General features: G+C 31.5%; 1 protein-coding gene across 2 annotated transcripts in view; it reads right to left on the reverse strand.

Annotated features, from left to right (window-relative positions):
• The window catches only part of LOC124359733 (peroxiredoxin-2-like), a 51,884-nt gene extending 43,754 nt beyond the window's left edge, over positions 1 to 8,130 (reverse strand). The window contains exon 1 of one of the 2 annotated variants that reach the window (XM_046812722.1): positions 7,694 to 8,130. In XM_046812722.1, coding sequence (XP_046668678.1) covers positions 7,694 to 7,723 — 30 coding nt within the window. In that variant the 5' untranslated portion in view covers positions 7,724 to 8,130. The remainder of the gene's footprint in view (positions 1 to 7,693) is intronic. The other variant, XM_046812723.1, reaches the window with a different exon arrangement.
• Positions 8,131 to 12,225: the final 4,095 nt, after the last annotated feature.

Here is a 12,225-nt window from a genome sequence, read left to right on the forward strand (position 1 = left end):
TGCCTGTAGCAACTTGCTATCTATGCACAAACATGAAAACTTCTGGCAGTAATATGCACCAAACAGATAATTTGCCATTTGCCCTGATATTAGTGTTCAGGTGCTGTAAGTCTTTCTGTGAAGCTGGCCATGTTGATTTGTGCAACATTTTGTCATTCTGATAGTGTTATAAATTGTGTGTTTTTTTTTAATTAAGGGGGGGGGGTTCACGCCAAATCGGTAAAAAATTAAATTTTTTTTATTTGCTTTTTTTATATTTTGGTTCTATATTCAGTTCTGAACATTAAAATATAAGGTCCTACGATTTTTTAAACTTTGAAAATAATATATTTGAAGTTCATAGTTTAGGATTGATTTTTCGGTTTTATATGTGAAAGTAGCAGTAGATAACATTTTGTCAGCATTTCTTTACGATTTATGTTTTTTATTGTATCAAAACTATACTGTAATTGTAATTATATTTAGTACTATTAAATCATTGTGCCAGCTTATTATAGATATTGGCTTTGTATTTGGAAAAGTGGGACAAGACAACTGTTTACAAACTAAACTAATCACAGCTGATTGTTTCTGCAGTTTGTTCTTTGTTGTGACATGTAACTGTAGTGTAAGTGCTTTGTTTACATCACATAGTTATATTCATTGTGTTCAGTGGCTGTTGTTATTTATGCTAAAAGCTAAATGAAATCATCAATTATAGACTTATAGTGAACAGTTCATAGATTTATGTTATTGTTTCTTTGACTCTTCAACACAACACAACATAACCTAGGTTATGTTATCATAATTTTTACTGGTTTGTAGCTAGTTAGGTTATGAACTATGGGTCCAGTAAAGCAAAGAGAGGTGAAAAGACTAAGTAGTAAATCATTAAAAACTAAAACTAAATCAAAGACTAAGTTAGCTAGTGAGAAACTATGGGTACACTGATAAAGTACACTGTTTTGGTTTTTGTCGATTTCCGAAAGTTGTATTTTTTTACCTTAGAAATTACACAGCTCAGCTTCTACAACAGATAGAGTTATGATTCTGTTTTTGTTTTGTTTATTTGGTTCCCCTCTGTGATCTGTAGGATGGATTTAAAGAAAAAATAAACAGATCATATTTAAAAAATTAATTTATTATAATTTTTTCACGGAAAATCAAGCTTTTACATTTAAAGATATACAAGACTATTATTTACTATGATACAATGAAATCCATCCTACAGATCACAGATTATACCTTTAGGAACACTTAGAAAAAAACAGAAATTAATTATCATAAATAAATTTTTTATCGGTACAGGATCTAGAAAACCCTTGAAAAATATGGAAAACCGACCCCCCCCCCACTCGCAACGGGGGTTAAAAAAATGACCAATTTTTTATTTGTTTCCATGTTTATATGTAACAACCACACACAGTATAGAAATTTTAAGTTTATAAATAAAGATTTTTAATTTTTTCATGAACTCCCCCCAGTAGTCAAGTGTTTTATTTAATTAATAATAGTGTTGAGTACAACATTTTTGCAGTTATTTATATTTTAGTTTTTAATTAAAGTGTTGTGGGCAATCGTTAAGTGTTAAGAAATATATAAAACCATAGACCTTCTGGTATAAGTGACCATATTTTTATTTACTGTAAAATGTATGTAGGAACTTTGTATTTAAGTACTGTTTTGGGAAATAAATTTATTTACGTAATCTCTTTTTTTAAACTGCACAATGTTCTTGTGTCACAATAGAAAGTTTGAATCCATGTAATTTTGGAATATTGCATGCCACTTAACCATCATACACGTCAATAAGAAATCTCAAAAACTTTTCAGAACATAGATGACTTAAAAGATTTAATGTTGTTTAGGTCATTATAACCCCTATTGAGGGTCAAGAAAATGCTATTTGTAGACATCACAGTTACTATTAAAGATTTTTGAAAGTCATCAAATAACTTGCTGTGAAGCACACAAAATCATCTGTCTAATCTTTCAGGCCAGTAAGTTTGTCCTTGACAAAATCATTAACTGGTTAGATGGATTAACAAAAAATCAGGGCAAAAATTGTGTCCAACATGAAGATAATGACAACAGTGGAAGTGACAAAGAAGATCCAGATGTGGAATTAACTCCAGTACAAATTAAAAAGCAAAGTATTGAGGATGCTAATCAAAATTTAGATGATGTCGGATGCTCTCCATTAAAGGTTTGTCACAGAAAGGCCTCGTATGGCAAACAAAATTGAAAAAGTAAATTGTGTTTTGAAATAAAAAAGTATACCATGCATTAGATTAAAGTGTTGAACAGTTTGACAATGCTGAGGTAAATGTTAATGTGGGTGCAGAAATGATTAAGAAGGCACAACATTTTGATGCCATGATAATGTAAAGCAAAATCTCTTAATACCATAAAAGAAAATCTTACATCCAATAAAAGCAATCTTGCTTATGGATTTTACAGAAAATTACACTTTTGTAATACAAACTGAAATTCAGAGTTACTACTACCGGTTATATTACTATTACCAGTGAAGGAGCCACAGTACTCTTTATCCAGTGTGTGTGTGTGTGTGTGTGCGTGCGTGCGTGCGTGCGTGCGTGCGTGCGTGCGTGTGTGTGTGTGTGTGTGTGTGTGTGTGTGTGTGTGTGTGTGTGTATGTATATATATTTATATATTATATATTGAGGAAAATTGATTCAAAATATTGAATCACTGCTTTATAAGTGATGACATGGAGCATGATGTAGGATTTGTGTATGCTGTTCAGAAAGATATCATGGCTTGGTTGAACCAACACTACACACAAGTACAGAAAGTGCATTATTTCACCAATGGAGGTGCCGCACAATATTAGAAAAGGAAAAGCTTTGAAAACTTGAGTGAACACAAAACCGAATTTCCTATTGATGATGAACATTCGTTTTTACTACTAGCCACGGAAAGTCTGTTTGTGATGGAAATGGAGAAACTGTGAAGTGTGCATTAAGAAAAGTTATGATCTCTCACAGCAAGTCTATTTTTACCTTGTTTTAACTAAAACATATGTAAATTTAAAGATAAAGATCCTAGGTTCTTATATTATACCATAAAACATTTTATTGATTCATTAAATTTGTCATTAGAAACTTTTAAACTTTGACGTTCACATTTTCGATATGAATTTGTTCACACAATTGCTGAACACTTCAAAATTACTGTATGTTCGTCAAAATTCTCTGTCAAGAGTTTACGTTTTACATGATCGTGTGTGTCGTTATTGGAAAGGATGTATTCTTCGATTTCAGAAAGATTGTTTCAATAACGTGTAAGCAAATAAATGTTTACACAATAATTGTTTGAAAAGATTATGTCTTGTAAAATCCCAAAATGCCTAATACGTTGAAAAGAGCTTCATGAAATTTTATTGTATTTTTTTGGACTCTATTGTTGTCTGGAAAGTAGTTAAAATCATATCAAAACAAAGAAGAACTTCTCTAAGCAACAGTATCATCACTGAAGACGATTAACTATTATTTTGTTTCTATTCTGTTGCACAAGCACTAACTCACCTAGTAGACAAGAATTATGGATTGTGTGGTTGTCGTAGTGATTTCTTGGTTGTTATTATACCATTTATCAATACGTTTATTGTTTGTTATTTATTTTATTTGTATCTTTAGATATTTAATTGTTTATTGTGTATAAATAAATATTTGTGTAATGTATTTGTGTAAATTATTGAAGTACAAAATGAGGATGTTTGTATAAAGTTTTACCTGCAAGTTGGCTTATGTTTATATAAGTTCAATATTTTTATTGCTGAGTAATTAATTTACCATGCATTTCACAATAAGTGTTAATTTTAACAGTAGTGGCATTAGGAATGTACTGTTAGTGAATCAGAAGACAATATTAGTTTGGTAGATATGGATCTGACTCGGATAAATCATTGCCTAACAAATTAATTGTGCTTGATCTTATTGACTTTAAAAATAATAAAGATAAAAATACATTGTTGTAAATTTTTGTGAACTTACATAAATGTACTTTCTATAGGCCTATAAATAATTTTTGGATGAAAACAAAATTGTTACCTAAAGGTTAGACCTTTAGTTCACAGTTTTTACTTTTATAACAATTAAAAAAATGTTGTTATAGAACATTTTCTTATATAACATAAGCTTCTATAAATATATTTTTTCTTCTACACATATTTACATTTTTGTAAGAAATTAGTTCCTTAAATAGAATCCAAACTATCATAATTATACTGTATACAAAACAATGCAATTAGAGAGTTTTGCTAATTTTGTAGTTTGCCAATAGATATATGTATATTTATAGATATTGTATATTTTGTATTTATTCAAATAAAATTCACATTGGCTGTGAGGGTGCTATACACTAAAGACAAACTTATTCTTTACTACTTTTTTATTTTAATAAATGTATTTTTAAAACTAAAATTCAAATGATTCAATATTAAATTCTTTTGTTATAAACTACAATTATTTCTAGAAAAACTAATATTTTTAAAACGTATGAGTTTTGAAAAGTAGGTGAGCAGTGATTAATATAAGAAACCCTTACAAAATCGCAAAAATGCCTGCCATTTTAGGAAAAATTAAGGCCACTTCGAGTTTAAGTACAATTTAAATATATGTTATACATTTTAAAAAACAAATTCATTTCTTTTACATATACAAATATAGCTTCTCTATATTAAAATATTTGAAGCCTAAAATTTAATTGATTCGACATCATAGTTCAAAATTTATCCAAAGTAAAAGCGTGTTTGGAAATAAATTCAAAATTAAAATCATGTGTTTTATTATCAACTAATGGCAGCAAGAACAGTGGCGCAAGTGTCTTATTTGTTACACAAGCAGTCACATTTATCCTTGAAAATGGGTAGGGTACGATAAGCGGACCCGGTTTTTTATATCAAAATTGGCAAACGATATTACTCAATCATAACCATTGATATAATCAATCGATCAATACTGAATAATTATTTTGAATTATTAACTTAAATAGTCTATATCAACAGCTGTAAACACTTTAAAATAATACACGTTGAGTAATATTTCAATTTTACATAAGTAATTTGAATTATTAAAAATGGCAGTCAATTTCAGAAAATTACACGACATTGTTTTGAAAGATTATAAGACACAAATAAAATATATTGTTTTTGTGGCTTCAACATGTTGGACTCATACCGAAAACCCCATTATGTGAAATTGGTGGGAAAGAAACAACTGTAACTGTGAGAGGAGCAAATATGGTCGTCTTCAGTTTTCCTAATTTTGGTTATAATAATTTGTTTGATCACTGTAAATATTAAATTCATATTTTAATTTAAAACATATGATTATTATTGAGGACTATAGATACTTTTATATTGATTGATAGTCTAGGATTTGAGATGCGAATATAAGGTATCGAAGACATTCTTCGATATAAAAAACCGGATCCGCTTATCGTACCCTACCCTTGAAAATAAATAAGGTAAGTAAGTGTTATTGTTTTGTTGTAACTATATTAATTAGGCATATATTATATTTTAATTTGTAAACTATATTAATATTTATACATCAATTTCTAAGATTGAAAACAACCAAAACCATATTGGTCTTTGAAATATCTATTACATTATTTGGTCCGACATTTTGTTTATAGCCTTTGACAGTTTGTTTTCAGTTGTTTTGATAGTCATGAATAGGCTATAGATGATTCAAATTATTCTATAATCATTATCCTATTGTGTTGGTGACCACTTATTATATTGCAGCCCCAAATATGTTATGCAGCTTAAAACACTTAAGGACCTTTGCAACGCAAATTCAGCACCTGCCACGGGTAGGGTACGATAAGCGGACCCGGTTTTTTTATATCAAAATTGGCAAACGATATTACTTAATCATAACCATCGATATAATCAATCAATACTGATTAATTATTTTGAACAATTAACTTAAATAATCTATATCAACAGCTATAAAAATTTTCAAATAATACTCGTAATGTAATATTTCAATTTTATATATAAGTAACATTTAATTATTAAGAATGGCAGTCAATTTTAGAAAACTACACGACATTGCTTTGAAAGATGATAAGACATGTTCTTCGTGGCTTCAACATGTTGGACCGAAAACCCCTTTAAGTTATGTGAAATTTGTGGGTAAGAAACAACTGTAACTGTGAGAGGAGGAAATATGGTCATCTTCAGTTTTCCTAATTTTGGTTATAACAATTTGTTTAATCAATGATGTAAATATTAAAACTATATTTTAATTTAAAACATATGATTATTATTGAGGACTATAGATACTTTTATATCGATTGATAGTCTAGGATTTGAGATGCGAATATAAGGTATCGAAGACGTTCTTCGATATAAAAAACCGGATCCGCTTATCGTACCCTACCCTTGAAAATAAATAAGGTAAGTAAGTGTTATTGTTTTGTTGTAACTATATTAATTAGGCATATATTATATTTTAATTTGTAAACTATATTAATATTTATACATCAATTTCTAAGATTGAAAACAACCAAAACCATATTGGTCTTTGAAATATCTATTACATTATTTGGTCCGACATTTTGTTTATAGCCTTTGACAGTTTGTTTTCAGTTGTTTTGATAGTCATGAATAGGCTATAGATGATTCAAATTATTCTATAATCATTATCCTATTGTGTTGGTGACCACTTATTATATTGCAGCCCCAAATATGTTATGCAGCTTAAAACACTTAAGGACCTTATGCAACGCAAATTCAGCACCTGCCACGGGTAGGGTACGATAAGCGGACCCGGTTTTTTTATATCAAAATTGGCAAACGATATTACTTAATCATAACCATCGATATAATCAATCAATACTGATTAATTATTTTGAACAATTAACTTAAATAATCTATATCAACAGCTATAAAAATTTTCAAATAATACTCGTAATGTAATATTTCAATTTTATATATAAGTAACATTTAATTATTAAGAATGGCAGTCAATTTTAGAAAACTACACGACATTGCTTTGAAAGATGATAAGACATGTTCTTCGTGGCTTCAACATGTTGGACCGAAAACCCCTTTAACTTATGTGAAATTTGTGGGTAAGAAACAACTGTAACTGTGAGAGGAGGAAATATGGTCGTCTTCAGTTTTCCTAATTTTGGTTATAACAATTTGTTTAATCAATGATGTAAATATTAAAACTATATTTTAATTTAAAACATATGATTATTATTGAGGACTATAGATACTTTTATATCGATTGATAGTCTAGGATTTGAGATGCTAATATTAGGTATCGATGATTACATTCTTCGATATTAAAAAACCGGGTCCGCTTATCGTACCCTACCCCCTGCCACTTCTAGGACTAAATATTATAGGCTAGGACTAAATATTTTGAATACCTTTTCAAGTTAATGTTAATTATTATTAACAAATTCTGTATACCTAAACAGTTTTTATTATGAAAGCTATCAATGCTTAAATTAGGAACAAACTAGCTTATTGGTGGGTGATCTTATTTACTATTGCCAAAATTATATAACTTGTAACTATGCCTAAGACTAGTTATTTAAAACACTTCTAAATGTCTGCTACATATTGATTTAAGATTAATATGTGTATTTTGTTATTTAAAAAAATGTCAAAATGTTTATTGTTATCAACAGACTACAAGCTCATAAAAATGAAATTAATTGTACAAACCAAGTGTCTTGCTAGAAGTCGGCCTATCATTATTACGTAAAAGATTCCTTATATATAATAAAACAGAGTAATTAATTTAATACATCAAAACTGACACAAATTTCGAGGTTATGATAATAAAGTTACACAGCTCTCACTACACTTATTACTTAAATCCTATCCTATCACCGATCTTCTTCCTAGTTCCTTTATCTGCTTCTGCTATCCAAGAACAAGACCGTCTGCTGTACTTGTACTAGCAGTAGCAATCGTCCGCAAAGTGCAAAGGTTATGTAACGATTCGATTCCTGTTCTGAAAGCAGACCTTAGTGCCGGCCGGACCGAACTTTGTAACCACAGAGTAAAAACACAGCACTTCCTAACAAAATAACTTGTTGCTCGGTTTTTTCCTGTCCATCTACGGAAAGTGAAAGCTGGTAGTATGAATGATGTGAATCAATCTAGGGATCGTCCCTAATTACGTAACGCCACACAGGGATGGGTGAGATTTTCGGCAGCTTACGCACCTTTACAAGGGAGGGTGGGGGGAGCTTTACTAAACTATGAAACCTCGACTATTAATTGTTTGAATTCGTTCACAAAATTTGCCTAGCTACTTCGAAAAGATTTAAAAGTTAGTATTATATTTTCCTCCTATAAAATCAAACGGAAAGAAGTCTGAATCCACCATCTAAATGCCTTTTCACACGGTTAAGCATTTCTTCAAACCTGTTTGTATAAAGCGATTTTACGAGATTTTAAAGTTTAAGCCAAATGTTGACAGTATTAGATTAAAGAGACAACCTCCCTCACGCGCTCGGTTGTAGGGTCAATACTACAATGAAAAGAAATTTTCGTACCGACAGACGCGTTAAGCGATAATAGGCGGAGAAGTGGAATTAACATCAAGCGACGCGTAAATTCTGCAATCTGAAATTTCATGTATTTGACTGTCCGATCCAAATTCTAGCAGATCGTTGGCGCTCCAACGATTTAGGATCAAACCACGAGCTAACCACGAAGGTTAATGTTGTTTTTCTGGTTGTAATGTACTTTATTAATAACATATTACGTCTGATACTGATACGTTTATCGTGGGGTGTCATCCAACCGGTGACAGTTTCAGCTGTAAGAAATGTTGTAATAAAATAAAAGGACATAATGTTGGGCTGAAGTTATGCAGATAAATATTTTGTTAGAACGTGCAGGCAACTTAGCAAATAAAATGCACTGACACAAACTATTTATTCCTCATCCATTTTTGACACCGACTTAAAATCAAATTTATAAGCGTTCCGTCTGCTAAAAAACACTGTCATAGTTCAATATGTCTAATTCAGGGCATATTAAGTGCCAAAAATGTACTTGTGGTCTATAGTCACGTTGAATTCTGACGGGTAGTATCATTGTTTTTCCCCTTGTAGTATTTCCCAGTACAGTGCCATGTAATTGTATAGAGATTGTCGTATGGTTGCTTTTATATTTTTAAGAACCTTAGCGCTGTTTTCGGAGTGATAGTGATATAATATATATTTTTGTTAAAAAAAAGTATAGAATAGTTAGACAGGAAAAATCTGTTTGATTTTAAATTAAAAAGTTTAAAAAACGAGAAGAAACAGCAAACATATCAAAATTTTGTATTACAGTTGACGAATACTAGTTTCATGTTAATACATCACGATTTACTTTGGAGTTTGAAATTGTCTTTATTGTATAACAATTTTTAGAATAACATAAATTAGGGGTGTTGTTAGTAGCAGCGTTACTTAATTATTTAAAGGTGTAATTAAACCGTTACAAGGCCGTTGCAATAGTGGAAGGAGGGCTAAAAGATTTTAGCGTTACGTAATTAAAAGGCGGCCCCTTATTGAACAACTTTCTGTCCCACTATAAGGATATGCCAACGAGCATAAGATAAGGAGCATCTAACGAGAGCACAGTGTAGCGGTGTGCTTAGGGAGATGGAACATTTTAACAATCAAACAAACCTCAACCAATAAAATTCGTACACACAACGTGATATAAGGTCCTTAGCCAAAATATAAGGTCGGAGGAGGCTGCCGTCACCCTTCCCACTGCCTGCCATCACCTACCTGTCTCGTTGTTTCAGAGGACACGCCATGATAGCACATGAAATGCTGACATTTATTTTCTTGTCAGCGTCCCACTTTCGCCTGTGCTGGTGGGACGTTTCTGCGCTCAACACTTCTCGTGCTCGTGACTTTTGCTAGTTTCTTGCAATCCGTGGAGTGACAACGCATGGATTCATTTTCTCCTGTATGGGCTCAAAGAAGTTTTCGGGTATGATTCTTTTCGTTTAATTTTTGTTGCAGCCCATGGCCACACGTTCTACCTTTTACAAACAAAAAAACACACACACACACATACACAAATAACAATTGAGAAAAATCTATGTTAGATACTCTAAGGATTGACCACATATCTAAATAAAATAAATTAAGCCACTCTATCAATGTTCCACTCCTACTGTTTATATTCTCTGAAGAGACACGAACAAGTAGTATTAATAGTACTACGTAATTTCTTATAGAATACTACTATCCAATTTTTATTACTATCCAATAATAGAGAATGTAATTTAACAATGCTAGAATCTATTGCCAATTGCCATCCTTTAAATATAAACACCTTAGTTGCGGTGCATATCCATTTATCCAATCTTATTTATTAAGAGTAATAATAAAGATTATGAAAAAGATTCTTTTAAACAAACGGTTTCGTAACAAAAGACTATATTAATGGTTTGAACTGTTAAAGGCCTTTCGTAAGTTTAGGCGCGGGTATGAAGTATTCATATAATGTAATACAATGTAAAAGTTAAATTTCCCTACGAGATCCCAACAGCATCTCCACGCATCTCTTATGTCCTTGCTCAATAACGGCCAATACTTTCCATTAAAATAAGAATACAACTTCTCTCTTGATAATATCAACTTTCCAAACTAATACTTTCTCAATGCTGATAAGATTGGACACCTCGTAACGAAATAAAACAATTGTTCAAATTCTTTGAAATTACATAAAACGCAATTAACATTAATCCCTTCTACCCATGCCTTTATTGCCCAGGAAGCAACTTGAATCCCATAATTGTCTGTAATAAACCCTCTATCGCCCGGATCAAAATAAAGAATCCGATATTGTTGGTGAAAAACATGTTCTGGCCTGACCCTCACAGTCAGTGCACCACCTCACCCGCAGCGTCTCCACTACACATGTCAACTTGCACTTCATTTTCAACATTAAAACTCACATCAATACCCACTTTATGTCGCAATACTTTCCATTCTTTCCACCAAACGGAGTTTTTATTTACAATATGCTTTACAAGAATTTTAGACAAGCCATAGTTTCTTCTAAATTCCACAGTTTAACTAAATAATTTAAATTCAGTTTTAAAGTAAACAATTAGTGTAGTTTTTAAATCCTGTCTCTATAAAATTAGGCAATTAGGAGTGTTAATAAGCAAACCAAACATTTTATATAACTTTTTTAAACAGGCTCTACAATATCAGGAATCAATTTGAACATGAGACTGATTCAGATTCTTTAAAAATAATAATCTTTAAAAACTTTCAACCCATAGTGAATTTGGTGAAAATTTTAACGATTATCTTCGTGATCGTTTAGTTAGCAGAATTAGAAGTGAGTTTACTAAACAGAAGTTATTGTCGGAGACTAACCTAATCTTCGAGAAAGCGGTTAGTATAATTGCAGCAGTTGAAGTAGCGGAGAATAATGCGGTGAGCCTGACGGGTAAAGCAAACTTCCAGCCGAGCGGGAGAGTACAGCTGATGGCAGCTCGCCCAAATACAGTAGCTAGGCCCAAATCTAAAGGCTACACATCGGCAGCAATTTCTTCACAGCAGTTGCAGTCAGCGCGCTCTCAGCAACAGACACACCCCATCGATACCAAGAAAGTGCAGTGTTATTGTTGTAGGTCAAGTGGCCATATTAGTAAAGAGTGTCGTTTTCATGGATGTGTATGTCATCATTTTGGTAAGAAAAACCACATAGCTAAGGCGTGTCGTTCCCGAATGTTGGGTAAGTCGAACAATTCATTCAAATTTAAAAGTAATTTTTTAAAAAGGTACTACCTAAACATCATAACTATGTAAAGTGTAAATAATAATAGTAAGCCAGATGTATCGGACGAAATTTACGATGTTTCCAGCTCTTGTTCATTTTAATGAATGTAACCCGCACAATTTGTCTCCAAGTTCTTACAACATGTACCAATTGAGCTTATTGCCAAAATAAATATTAATTTCAAGTATCACGGAATAAGTAAACTAGAAGTTCTGAAGTAAAGTAGAACTATATGTCATTAAAAATGGAGCTAATCCTTTAATGGGCCAAAATTGGTTATCAGCTTTGTGTGCAATTGTTCTTTAGAGATAACACCGAGTACGTGAGAAAAAGTGTAAATAGTACGGCAAACCAGTTGGTTTCTTTTTAATTAATTATGTCAGTTAATTAAAGATTTCCTAAAGTATTCTCAGACAAACTAGGTAAATACAAGTATGAACCAG

This window comes from Homalodisca vitripennis, chromosome 4, assembly GCF_021130785.1.
Source record: "Homalodisca vitripennis isolate AUS2020 chromosome 4, UT_GWSS_2.1, whole genome shotgun sequence".
Lineage (NCBI taxonomy): Eukaryota > Metazoa > Arthropoda > Insecta > Hemiptera > Cicadellidae > Homalodisca > Homalodisca vitripennis.